This window comes from Paramormyrops kingsleyae, chromosome 6, assembly GCF_048594095.1.
Source record: "Paramormyrops kingsleyae isolate MSU_618 chromosome 6, PKINGS_0.4, whole genome shotgun sequence".
Classification (NCBI taxonomy): Eukaryota; Metazoa; Chordata; class Actinopteri; order Osteoglossiformes; family Mormyridae; genus Paramormyrops; species Paramormyrops kingsleyae.
Genome location: NC_132802.1, coordinates 30,931,804 through 30,946,137, shown reverse-complemented (window position 1 = coordinate 30,946,137; position 14,334 = coordinate 30,931,804). Strand labels below are relative to the sequence as shown.

General features: G+C 48.5%; 1 protein-coding gene across 10 annotated transcripts in view; it reads left to right on the top strand.

The window, feature by feature from the left end:
• Positions 1-13,919, top strand: part of tafa5l (TAFA chemokine like family member 5, like) — a 46,944-nt gene extending 33,025 nt beyond the window's left edge. For all 10 annotated transcript variants that reach the window (XM_072713032.1, XM_023826726.2, XM_023826725.2 and 7 more), the window contains 2 exons: positions 6,104-6,147; positions 11,083-13,919. In XM_072713032.1, coding sequence (XP_072569133.1) covers positions 6,104-6,127 — 24 coding nt within the window. In that variant the 3' untranslated portion in view covers positions 6,128-6,147; positions 11,083-13,919. The remainder of the gene's footprint in view (positions 1-6,103; positions 6,148-11,082) is intronic.
• Positions 13,920-14,334: the final 415 nt, after the last annotated feature.

The window sequence follows — 14,334 nt, the reverse complement described above, 5'->3', positions numbered from 1 at the left end:
TAAGGACTGTCCTATGTATTCCTCCATGGCTGTCCTCTCAGGAGCAGAAAGGGAATATAGACGTCCCCTAGGGGGACTAGTACCCGGAAGCAACTCGATGGGACAATCGAAAGGACGATGAGGCGGAAGGGCCGCTGCCCGGGACTTACTAAACACCTCCTGAAGGTCCTGGTATTCTGCGGGTATCTTAGACAGGTCCGGGGTCTCCCCCGGAGCTGTAGACGCCACAGGTGACCGGGCAGAACGTAGACACTGGGAATAGCACGTCGGACCCCAGGCGGTGATATAACCCCTTCTCCAATCAATCTGAGGGTTATGCCTGAGGAGCCAAGGGTGACCTAATACTAACGGAACCTGTGGTGTATCAATAATAAACAGAGAAATCTTCTCAATATGGTTGCCAGATAGACGGAGACTCACCGGAACAGTAGCGTGGGTCACCGTTGCCATTCTTCGTCCCGTGAGGGATTGAGCCACCAGGGGTACTTGAATAGGTGTTGTAGGTATCCTCCACTGCTGAACCAGGGTGGCGTCAATAAAACTGTCCTCTGCCCCGGAGTCAATAAGAGCAGCTAACGACTGCTGCTGACTCCCCCATGACAGCACAGCAGACACTATGGGGCGCTGGGGAGAAGAGGGCAAACCCGAAGCCACGCCCACCAGTACCCTCCTCCTTACTGGTGGGCGCGTCCTTTTACTGGACACGACGCGACGAAATGTCCCATCTTCCCGCAATACAGGCATGCCCGGGAGGAAAAACGCCGCTGCCGTTCGGCAGGTGACAACCGAGCCCTGTCAACCTGCATAGGCTCGGGCATGGCCTCTAGGGGGCTAACAGTGGATTCCGCAGGTCGAGAAACACGTGCCCCGTCCCGCCGTTCTCTCTCGCGTTGGGACAGCCGGTTATCTACACGGAGAGCCAAGTCGATGAGATCCTCTAACTGGTCAGGAAGATCGCGAGTGGCCACCTCATCCTTAATGCCTTCGGACAATCCCTGGTAAAACGCATCAAACTGAGCGGTCCGTCCCCATCCGCAAGACATAGCCAGGGTGCGAAAACGGATGGAATACTCAGAGACGGAGCGACGTCCTTGGCGAAGCTGCATTAACTCACGCGCTGCTTCTCTGCCGGACTTGGAGCGATCGAAAACGCGCCTCATCTCTTCCGCGAAGCAGGAGAAGCCGGAGCAGAACGGAGCTCCGGTATCCCAGGCTGCAGTCCCCCACTCCCTCGCCGGTCCGGTGAGCAGCGTAATTACATAAGCAACCCTGGAGCGCTCGGTCGGAAATGTGGAGGGCTGCAGTTCAAACACAATTGAGCATTGAGACAAAAAGGACCGGCATGAACCCGGATCCCCATCGTACTGACTGGGAGGTGATAGGCGAGGCTCGTTCGTCGGTCGAGTTATTGAAGCGGCGAAAGCACCGGAATGAAGCTGCTGGACCTGGGAGGCTAATCCCGTCAAGCCCGCGTGGAACGACTCCAGGGATTCCCCGATCGACGTCAATTCGGCCTGATGCTGTCCCAGGAGAATCCCCTGCTTTCCCAGAGCGTCCGTGACGCGCTGGACACCATCGTGATCCGCTGGGTCCATCTTACTGGCGAGATCTTCTGTTGTGGAAGCAAGAAGACGGACACTGACGCGGCAAGCTGTAAGTCCTGATCGTTTATTATTTTCTTCTGGTAGGAAGATCAGAAGTTCCCAGAACCAAGCCCGAGAGCGTGGCTGAAACTCAGGCGGGGAGGCAGGTCGATCGGCTTCGGTACAGACGGGGAAGAGGCGAAAAACACGGTCGGAAATCCAGGCAGGGATCGGGCGATCGGCGTCGGTCCAGAAAGGGGCAAAGACGAGAAACACAGTCAAGGGTCCAGGCAGTGGTCGGGCGATCGGCGTCGGTCCAGAAAGGGGGCAGGCAGAAACTCGGAGTCTAGAAAACGTAGCAGAGGTCAGAACACAGGGAAACACACACCGGAAAAAACGCTCGAACTCAGGGCAAACCATGAAGATCTCGCACTGATCAGAGAGCCGAGTTGCCTGATATAGTAACACCGAAACTGGGGAAAACGAGACACAGCTGGGAGAAGAGTGTCAGAAACGGGAGCAACCGGTACGGCCAGAACAACTGGTTGACAGGACGCAAACACCTCGGGGAAGCCCTATCGACCGGGATCCCCGGAGGGGCGTGGCTGAGACGACGAAGAGGGTTCCCTAGTGCTATCCATGACACATTTAGATATGCCAGACATGCATGTGTGATCCCATACACGCATTAAGACATGCACGTGTGATCCCATACACGCATTCAGACATGCATGTGTGATCCCATACACGCATTAAGACATGCCAATGGGGCAGCCGGCTGCAGTGTGCTGCAGTGTAGCTGCGTTCTTGACGTGATTCCTTGCCCGGCAGAGTATGCGCCAAACCCCCACCTCTTCCAGAAGTTCTAGGAGTCTCCCGGAAGTTGAAATTTTGCCAGCAAGAGGTACCCCACCCCCATGAACAAAATTCATTGCCCGCGCCTTGTCCCTTCCAGTTCACAGATCTTCACCTTCCTGAAATCAGCATGCATAAGGTGGGATGTACATGTATGGATCATCCCCCTGTTCTTCCTGGTTAGTGTTTTGTAGGTCCTCTGCTGTTCTCCCATAGTCTGTTGGTGTCTGTATCCTTTTTTCCACACTGGATACACAGCTATGGAGAAACAGATGGCTGGAATAAGACAATACAACTAATGTGATTTAACACCCCAGCCTCTGTGCTCTTCTCTTTGGCTTGTGTCTGCACAGTCGAAATGGGAGTCTGCTGTGTGCTGAGATGTCAGTTTGCGCATTCGGGGTTTCTGCTTGTTTGTAGGCCACAAGATAGCAGTTGACTCTGCAGTAATTCGGCTCCTCAGTTTATCCCCTGTCTTCTTTAGTCCTTTCTTATGTTTTTTACAGATGTCAGTGGTATTCTTTGTGCCTGGGCTTTTGTTCCTCCCTGTCTTATGTCACGCTGTGTCATATACAGGAACCACTTTTATTCCAGTATGGAAGCCGACCCTTTTCTCCCCTTTGGAGCATAAACAGCCCCCCCCCCCAACCCCCCCAGTTCAGTGCTCTGTCTCTCGGACAAAATTTAGTCTGCTAGACACTTGCTGCCTCCCTTTGAACTGCCATTGTTATTTTATTCATATTGGTTTGCTCCCAGAGGACTGTTATGAAGTTTGCCTGTTGTGAAATGACCGGAGCCCGAACTTGACGTGATTCCATTACTCCGCAGCTGGTGGTTGAGACACGAGGGAAATGGGAGTGTGGTGCCTACAGAGACCCTCCCCCCCCCATCTCAGCAGCCCCCTATAGGATCTGCGGGCTGAGTCATTCCCTGGTTGTACTCGCATCCTGTGAAACAGCCAGAAAACGGAGGACAAAAGCAATGGAAAGAGCGAGTGTGAGAGAAGAACAGGAGCTAGTTCATTACCAAACAGCAAAAGCCTTTCAGAAGAAGCTGCATTTGTGCTTTTGTTTTTTTTTCCTTTCATTGCTTTTATGGAGCTTTGTTGTAGTTTTTCTGGCAACCTGTCAGGGTGTCCCCTGCTGGGAGGGACTGCAGGCTCCCTGCACTGCCAGGAAAAAGGGTCCAGCCCTGCTACCTTTTTTGCTCCCTAAGGTACAAACAACATTAATATACCCCCAATGGTACAAAGATGTTCCTCAGTCCATTTTTGTACCTGAAAAGGTACATTTACCTGCGGCTAGGGTACAATTGGCAGTCCCTTGAGAGTACAGCTCCAGTGACGAGTAATTGTACCTGCAATGGTCCAGATTGGTATGCTTTTTCTGACAATGTGCAACCCTGGGTGATTGGCTGGAGGATGGATGGATGGATGGATGACTGAATAGATGGATGGACGGACAAATGTTATCTTTTTGAAAAACAAAATGAGCATCAGTGTCATCTAACGGTGGAGGCTCCATATGACCACACAGTCTACTTACAGCTTATGCTGTGCATTAACAATAAGTAGTATTTTAATAACACCAGAAAGGTCTGTTTAGGGCTATATTCTCGATAAATCAGCACCACTGAAGCTCTGAGGTAATTTGTTCTAATTAAACAAAACGAACACTCCGCACTCTGGCAGATCCGTGTCTCCCCAGGATAGTGGATACCCTGCCCCCCTCCCCCGCGGAGTGCAGCTCTTTGGGGTAATGATCATGTGTCTTCAGCGCCCTTGTTCCTCTGGGGGCAGTCGTCCAGGCGCCGCAGTGGGTCTGTCAGCCTTGCCTCGACAGAGCCACGCTCACCTCGTTAGCCTTTTAATTAGCACTGGGTGCTGAATTACCCCCCCACACGCAACCACATACACCTGCCGCGTCAGCACTTTCTCACCAAGTTTGTACCTTCTGATCAATTTTTTGTGCCTTGCGATCACTTTGCAGCATCGTCAAAGGAAGGTTAGTGCTTTACATTTCTATTTTTCTTATTGAAACCAGGCCATAGAGCTGTAGAGATGGACGGGGCGGATGAGCAGACAGAGCTGTAGATGGCGCCGCGGGGCCCTGCGAGGGAATAACAATATGCGGCTCAGACACCCACGTCTCACCGCCTCATTGAGTGACTGAACAACCCATTCATTTACTAATTACCCCATTCATTATCTCCTTAAGTGTGGTTGATTCCAACAATTGAGAGATTTGTAAGTTGTTTTTTCCCCCCATTTAATTCAGTTAGAAAACCATTTTAGTAGCAGTGGTTGTAGAATAACAATACAGCAGTTTCGGTGATACTGGACTATCATGAATGTGTTTCTCTGATGGCCCAGTAAAAGTAATAATATTAGTTTTGTGTTGCCTACTACAGATAATCAGTCAACACAGACAGGCGGCTCTACTCAGGAACGTTCAATGCGTATATTAATCCGTCCATGACCACTTTTCATATACAGTGAGTCCCAGCACTCCCTGGACCCGCAGCACACCATGGACAAGGTGGTGGTCTGTCACGTGACACGCTCAGAGCGCAATTTAGTAACCTCAGCTATCCACATGCTTTTAGACTGCATGAGAATTAACAGGGGAGAAGATGCAAACTCCACACGCGCACCGAGTCCAGGAGTGGGATCCAAACTCGGGACCCTGCAGATGTTAGGCTATAGAGCTACCCACTCTGACACAATGTGCCCTGAAATAGCTTCATTAACCATGTAGTAGGCATCAGCCAGAAGCAGCCTTAATGCCATTCCCTGATTGCGCTGATAGCCCAGCATGCCTCTCTGCAGCTGTACATTCTCTTGATGGGTATATTGGAAGGGATGCATATAGTAACCATGCTGTCTTTTGAGACATGGACTCTATTCCAGCATTCAGCAGAGAACCAGATGTTTTCTGCCTTTGATGGCGCCCACTGTCATTATTTTTATTACCTCCACATCTGAAAAGTCTGTCATTTTTTGTGATGAAAGTGTAAACATGAATATGCTGGTACTTCACCACTGTATAAAAATCAGACCATCAAACAAAACAGGCAGCAAGATCGATGCTGCTCACAAGCTTCAGACGTGTTAATTGATCATTTTGTGCTCCCTAGATAGAGAGGAGATAGAATGGTAATGTGCCGTCCTCCGTTTGAAGAGCCTCAGTTCTCAGAAAGTCCTCAGACACACGGCACGTTGAAGGGGACTCAGTGGTTTGGAAACAATGCCGCCATACAAATCAACAAGATGATGCTGGCAAGGGCATCGTTGTACAAGTGCGCTTCCAAGCAGCTGTACCAAGGGGGAAAATGGAGGTGCCACATCCCTGACCATCCATAACTTTGCATTCATCAGACATCATCAGCTTCAGCAAAACTGACTCTTGCAGTCCTTTGAAAATATTGAAGTAGAAGAGTACAAATCTCAAAAAATAATGTTCGGTTTTCATCTTTTTCCGTGACCGTTCTCATTCTTACCATCGAGGGTATGGTACGTGTTTGATGTCTTCTCTAGTCTAGACTTTTAGGTGATAAGAATGAATAATGATGGGAATTGTTTGTGAACTCAACAGGAAGCCAGCAGCTGACCTGCCTTACTGCTTATCTTTGTTCTTCTGTCTGACTCTTTTGTCTCTTACCTGTAGCCTTTGCCCAAGGAGCCCTCTTAAAGCACGAAGAGCCAGGGGAGGTGAGTGTACAGCCTTTTCTTCTGTGCATGTTGGTTCCTCTTTGGCTGTTTCTCAGTGTTCATCACATTGGGTATTTCTCATCAAACATGAGTACACAGTAAGGACCTAACTCACCGAGCTTGGTATGACTGCATGGTGGGGGATTAGTGGTGTTCTCGGAATAACACTGAAGGGATAGCAGCAAGTTTTCTGTTGTCTCAGAAGTATTCCTGCTCCATTCTAAGATAATGGGCATGAAATCATATAAAACTCTTCTATCAGGCCAATTGTCTTTAGGTCTTCCTTGATTAGGATTGGTCTGGAGCCGTTTACCTCCTCAGCAATGGGCTGAAACAGGATTAGCGGCTAATCAGGACACCTGAAGCTGGAGACGGCTGCCTGGAACCTGCCGTCGATATGCTGGAGCCCTGCTCCCAGAAGTCCTACCGCGCCCTGTAACTGTGCCAAGCGAGACGGGGGGCGGGGGCTGCGGGGGCTGCGCGCCGGCCAACGCTGCATCTAACTAGATAAATATACAGCCCAGCTGCTGTTTGTCATCATCACTTACACTTTGCAGCTCGCCCTGGGTGGGCCGTTCACTGAGGGAACATCCAGCGCAAGGGCGTAACTTCGGCTGGAACATTGGGGGGGTCGAGGTCTCCACCCATTACAGGGGAAACATGATTATTGGGGGGGTTCTATTGGCTGGATCTGATTATTGGGGGGGTCATGACCCCCCTAACCCCCCTGGAAGTTACACCCATGATCCAGCGCATGTAGAGAAAGGTGCAGGCAGAGCCGCAAAGCACGGATCCCGCTCTCTCTGCTGTGATGTTCCCTCTGACTTGTCCTGAGGGTGTCACGCTCCCCTTTAGAGGTTCTCTGCTGACTTGGGCAAAGACAGCTCTGATCATGAGGCCAGGCTGCTCTCATGGTACTGTCACGATACTTGCCCATCTTTTTTTTAGATTCCAAGACCATATTTCTCCCCCTTCCATGACTGACCTGAAGACTAAAACAGTACAGTGCCTCTACTTGGATTATATTTCAGCCATGGGGGGTGGCACGGTGCCACAACCGTTAGCACTGTCACCTCACACCTCTGGGACCCGGGTTGCAGTCTCCCTCATGGCTCCGTATGTGTGGAGTTTGCATGTTCTCCCCGTGTCATCGTTGGGTGTCTCCTCCTGGTACTCCAGCTTCCTCCCACAGTCCAAAAACATGCTGAGGTTAATTGGAGATACCAAATTGCCTGTCGGTGTGCATGTGTGAGTGAGCCCTTCCCTGGGTTGTTACTTGCCTTGCATCCTTAGCATCCAGGATAGGCTTCGAACTCCCTGTGACCATGAATGGGACAAGTGGATTCAGAAAATTGATGGATGGATTGATTTTGACCATGATGGCTTTTCCTGTTTTTAAAGGAATGGCTTTATTAAGTAGGGAAAGTGCTCAAAGCAAAATGTATAATTTGTTCTCCTTTATAATTCATTGCTTAATCAGATGCCATTATGTGATTCCAGCGGTGGTCTTCGGTCTGCTGTCATGACCTTACTGTGGTCATAGTGATCGCTTCACGTAATAATAATAAAAAATAATAACAGTAATGATGGTGTTTTGTGAATGCAGTACTGTAGGTCAGTTCTTTGACTGGGGGATTTTTTTGTTCAGCCCTTTGTGATACTGAACACTGAAAAATGATGAAAAACACTTTTTGAGGAGGTTGGGAAATGAAGAAGCAGTATTTTAAGAGCACTTATCAAACGGGCGTGTCCACAAGTGGCAGGGAATATTCAGTGATGGATCTCTCGGCAGGCGTCCCCAGAGAGATCCCAATGAATCATCGCCAATTACCAGCAAAGGGAAGACAGTGGGTAATAGTCACCTTATAAATATGTACCTATGGGGGCTTTAGATTCATGGAATTCTGTTCGGATGTGCAGAATTGCATTTAAATCTTTTAAAGATTCATATTGATGGTTTAGAACGTCAGACTTGCAGATCTCCTCTGTGAATCATTTATGCAGAGACGCCGGAGGGAGCCGCGAGTGCCGGGACTTGCAGGCGTGAGTGCGTGCAGCGTTCGTCCTTCATTACTCTCAGACTTAATATGTATCGGCACCATCGGCCTATGACATCAACACAGTGCCGTATGATTGCATCCAATATTTTCATAGGGACCACAGAAACAAATGGTCCTGTTTTGTTTTACAGAATGCCAGGAATTGTTGTATAAATACAGTGAGATGCCTCCCTTAAACAGGCAGTGGGGGACTGAACAGTCATACTGACTGTTTCTTTAAGACGCTTTAGTTTCTCCCAGAATGACTCCCTCACCTTTTTAGCTTTGCTCTTCAGAGATCCTTAGCATTTGCTCTAAGAACGATGGGATTCCCTTGAGGATGGACACGGTCATGTGTAACACAATAGTTTGTGAGAGAGTGTGCAGCTTGAGCACTGTTATCCAGCACATGATACGCTACTACTGCTCTTTGGTATAGAAGTGATGGCTTTTTTTGGTGATTCTGTGAACCAGAAAGTAAAATCAGTATTTTCTTGACTTAAGTGCAGCATGAATTCCATAAAAGCTTAAGCAGATCAATGTCGGGGTCTTTTATGTAATGTTGACTGGCGATTCTCGTTTTGTCCATATTTGCCTTCACAAGGTTTTTACATGCTTGTTAAACAGGCCTGATGTCTCAGAGGACAGGGACGACATACACTTACAATCTGATTCAATTTGTGATTCTGTGGAATTAAAATGCAACATTTTAAAGGCACGTTTCCATTGGCTGATCCCAAATATACTATTTCTTTTTCGACTGTAAATGCTCCTATGGCAAACTAGTCATGTTGTAAGTAATCTGCAAATACCTCAAGTATTATTGCTTATTAAACATAGCATTATATAGAACTTGGGACTGATATCTCTGTCCTTATTGTTTTATGTAGTTTATCGTCACATTACTTGTCTGATACTTTTAGGTAAGGAAAGTTTATTTATGTGGCATTTCATACACAGAGGCAGTTCAAGCTTTAAGCATGTTTAGGCGGCAGAAGCATTCAACTGGTTTGGGACCCAACCACCATTATAATCAGAGATAAGTGGAATGTGTTTTTCTGGAATGTTCCAGGAGCTCCTTAACTGATAATGGAATAGCTCCTGTTGTACCTGTATGACATCACAGGTGTAGGGGAGGGGAGCAGATGGGGGTCGCCATAAAAGACACCGAACCCCAAGCTCCCGTTTTGTCATGTAATATATCCCGGCCCGGAAGTTCAGAGGGTCGCACTGTCGGCTCAGCGCCTCACCCCTCCCGGGACGGGGGCTCGATTTCCGGCCTGCTCTGCGCATGTGCAGTCTGCAGGTTCTCACAGCCCGCAGACATGCAGTTAGGCTAATTGGTATTTCTAAATTACCCATAGACTATAATTGTGTGTGTCTGTGTACCCTGTAATAGGCTGACATTCCACCGCCCCCCCCCCCCCAAGCCACGACCCTGACCAGGATAAATGGTTGTAAGATAGATGGATGGATATAATTGCTAGGATTAAAGCAGTGCTGGAGTTAAAGCAATCTATCCATATATCATTTCATGTCATCCGCGTGTCGTCTTTAACCACGTATACAATCAGGACGCAGTGACTGAGATCCAGTGCCGGAAAGCCGAGAGTGTGAAGGAGGATGTGCTCCAGCGAGAGGCACCAGACAGGAAATTTAAAGTCAGAAGTTCACCTGGATCACACAGTCTTTAGGCTCTGGGAGGAAGCTGTCACGAGGCGTGGGAGGGGGACACGCACGCATACAGCTGGGGGGGGGGCTGCGGTGCCAACCCTACCTACTAAGCCACTGCGCTGACCTGTAATTAAAGCTAATCTCCTGACAATTGATGCCGCATCCAGTTTGGCAGCTTCTTCTGTTAGCATTCAGTCCCACTCAGATCTTAATTATCAGTTGGCGGGTCGGGTCAAATCATCAGCTAGTTCAGGTTCCATTCCAGGTCCAAACAAGTGCTAATCGCGGACTGAATTGCAGCAATTGGGATTCCTAACCTCCGCTGTAGCGTGTCAATCAAACCAGCATTGGCCATCTAGCTAGCTGAATGATGATTAAAGAGGCGGGAGGGGGGGGGGGCAGAGAGCTTGCATGAGAATGAAGGCGGAGCAGGAAGACATAGGAGGGAGAGGCTGGGTGGAAGACGAGGGAGAGAGAAAGTGTGGCGAGGGGGGAGCGAGGTGCCGTACTGCATTGCCCTCTCTTAGTATGCAAGTCCACACTCCCATCCCTTCAGGCTGCTTCATGCACGACAGCACAGACAGCCAGTGAGATGCAGCTTCTGCTGTCCGGAGCCCCTCCATGTCAGTGGAACCATCTCCACTGGCCTCACATGGGGCTCCCGAGCACACATGCAAACCACGGCAGCAGGCCCGGCCGTCCCAGGCCCACGCAGAAGCTACGTGTTTTAACCTGAGGCTCTTTAATTAATATATAACGGCAGTTTAAGCTCTTCAAAGAATGTTTATGTATTACAGACACACGTACGACATGTAATGATTTTGCGACAAGTGAGCTGATGGAAATGGCAGATGCATAAGAAAGGACAGTAATGTCACATGTGGGTCTGCAGCAGTTGATTAATGCAGCAGCTAGTGTTACACAGCTAAGGCGTGGTAACAATGCACATAAATGTATTGAGTGTTGAGCGACTGGATAGAAATAATTACAAAATCAATACAAAACTGTGTGTTTGTGTGTGTTTATTTGTTGGGGTTTCCGCAGCCATCAGTAATGAACATGTGAGGAAATCTCCAGGGACTTCCATCCTGAAAGTGCAGTGGCCTGGACCTTCTGACACCTTTCTGATGGTGATACTGCATAATGAAGGCCTTCCCAGTCTTGGATGGAGTTTGACTGCCTTCTTTCTCTTACTTCCCCCCCCCCGCCCACTTCTCCACAGGTCTTAGGACCATCGTCGACAGAGAGAGATCACTCACCGGGAACATGTCTTGTCTCCATTCATCTGTCCCAGCACTCTTCACCTCTGCCAGCTCCAGAAGAGCTCACATCCATTGCGGACTACTGTTCTGCCCTCCCCCCTCCCCCACCCCAGTCCGACCTACGGGCGTGCCTGCCCAAAAAGGAAGGGGATTCACTGTATGGTGATGTGTTCTTGCTTCTTCACTAATGACCCCTTCTACCTGCCCAGTCCATGCGTGGAATGTGGACAGACTGAAAGTGTCTCCCCTCTCCCACCATGTAAATATAGAAGGAAGGAAGGACATTAGAGGAACTCCCTCTTTCCCCTTTTTCAAAGTGTTGCCCCAGTCCCCCCGCCCTGCTCTGACTGCCCTCCATTCTGGGATACTTTTTTACATGATTCAGTTTCTGACGGTTGGATGCGCCTCGCAACACGTCCCCTCACACAGGAGAACAGAGCCTCCCGGCTGGCGCGGTGGCCGGTGAGGACCGGCGAGGACCGGTGAGGACCGGGCGGACGCTTCCCCCGACCAGTAGGCAGCCAGAAGAATGCTGAGCTGTGTGGCCTGCCGGCATCCGGATTCTCCTGCGGTGGAGACGGGCCGCTGAGACAGACGCAGACAGACAGCAGCCGGCAGGATCCCAGCAGATGGACTCCCTCCCCCCCCCTCCCAGCTCTGTCTGTCCTGCTTTTCTGGGGCCACTTCAGCTTCATCTTCCCCCTCCCAGTTTCACCCAGTTTCTGATTCTCATCTCTGTTTCATTTGTGTTTTTTTGCCTTCTGGCATTGGAAACTTCAACAACTCATAGAGAAAAGAGAAGAAAAAAAACAGTGTGTGCGTGTGTGTGTGTGTGTGTGTGTGTGTGTGTATGCATGTAGTTGGGTCTCCCCTCAGCCACTGTGAGTTGCTCTGTGTTCTTGTAGTGATATGTTTTTATGAACAGAGAGCTCAGACCCCCTCTGTTCCTGGTACCGCTCCTGTCCCTCGTCTGTCATTGCGTCATGTGGCTGCCTGTCTAGCTCTGATTATCTACGTAGTGGGGTCATCTTCTTGTTCACCTTCTTTATATGGATATATTTATTTTGAGAACATGTGACTTAGAAATGTGAAATACTAAATATTTCCATAGGTTTGTCATAATATTTATATTCAAAAGGGTTTTTGTTTTAGATAGATGTATTTTGATATGACAGGTACGAGCAGTCTTTGAACTTTATGACATTTTCTTCCATGTATTTTTTTTTACATTTAATCAGTAAGTGCAGTATTTCATATTAAGTGGAGGTCTGAAGCTATTTAGTTCAGTTCTACTGGCTACACCAGTCATTCTGATATTCGTTATTTTCACGGCCAGACACTTTTAATTAACATCTCGGAGAGCCTGCTGCATCACTGGGTTACTTACTGCCCTGGACTCTGGAGAGACAGTTGCATTGTGAATTTACTTCCACAGTTAAGCTGATTGTGTCCAGTCCTCCTCATCTCAAAATCTGGAGCAACGGAGTGAAATTGTGAGTCCTTCTATTCATGTGGGGAATTATTCACCCAAAATACATAAATACATATCGAGCATGTGTATTCTCCAAATGCATGAATAAGGCCGGTGAAATATCCAGGTCTCGGGGGGGCTAATGTAATTCACTGCTCTCTCAGCCTCTGTTAAAGGGGAACTGACTTCAAGAAAGATGAAAGTGTTAAAACTCTACCCACAGTGTTCTATCTCCGAAAGTGTATAACTTCATCTTGAGTGAGAACGTTTGTGTGTGTGTGTGTGCGTGCGTACGTGCGTGTGTGTATGTTTGGGCCCGCATGTATGCGTGGCGGCTGGGGTCTTAGAGTGAATTGGGCTCCATGCCTGCCTCTCTCTTTTATTTCGGTATGGCGGGAATCCGAAAAGCCCCACAGGTTTAACCGTTTTATCTGTCTAGTTCTCCTTCTTTTGTTATCTTTCTAAAATTAAGTTCCCTCATACTTTGTCTAAAGATACTGGTAATCATTAGTTGCCCATTGTAAATACATGCAGTGTTATGAGTTAATAGGCAACGTGCAGCCAGTCAGTGGCCTCACATGATCCAGCCAAAGGCTGGGATCTCTGAGGCCGAATAATGCTCATGGTCATACACATTATGCATTTTGTCATCAGGGTGCTCATCTTGTTCATATAAATGCTTTCATTTCTGCCAGGGCTTACTTTTATAACACCTGAGTAAAGGCTTATGACAGATACTTTATTGACATCATGTACTGTTGATTAAAAAATCACTATTAATACGCTATAGCTAAATGAACTGAACGGCGTACATGAAGATGGCTGTTATTTACAGAGAGGTTTCTTTGCGTATCTACAGCATTATCTCAGCTGTGGCAGAAGGCTAATCCCGCCACCCAGGTCAAAAATTCCCAAACCCCATCACCCCCAAAAACTTGATCTGACCACCACAACTGTGTTCTCGCTTTCTTCTTACTATGGAGGACGATGTACTCACATTTTTCAACCACGTGTCATTTTGTGTGTCGCTTTATGCGTTATTCTGTATTTCAGCAAAACTCCCACATGGTAGCAAGGACACGTGTGGGAAAAATCCTGGTTTCTGTACAAAAAGACATGTGAAATGATGTAACCTGACCAAGAGCTTAACCTTGTAAACGAGGAGGAGCGAGGAGATGTATGCTTTTGTATGTTGTTTGCCTGGCAGCCATGGGGGTCTCCCTCCAGTCCTGTCGGCAGGGAAAGACCTCCGTGGTTTTTGAAGGCAAACTCAAGCTAGTGGAGTAACAAAGGTATAACTTTATTAAAAGATACATTTACTACAAAGTCGGCCCCTGATGAGACTCTTATTGTGGCTCGGGCAGAGATGCGAGGGGATGCTCATGGCTAGCTTCAGCGGAGCGAAAAACAACATATCACGCAAAAGACACGAACACACCGATGCAGGTCCCGATGGTCACGGCTGCTTTCACGTTGGTTTTCACACGCTGTAGCTAGGAGCTACAGCAGACTGAACCCAGTATTATCTGTACACTGGGATTCATGTTTTCGCTAATGTTTGTCCTTAAAATACCATTTATTGAGTCATTGAACATGGCGCCTCGCTAATGAGATGCAAGTGTTGCCTCTGTGGAGGAAAGCCATCTATACTGGCGGTAAGGAGTTGGAAAGATCGGCGGGTTGTTGCCCCGAGGATTCCGTCGAGGACGCAGCCCGACCCGGTGCCCAGCGCAGTTTCCTT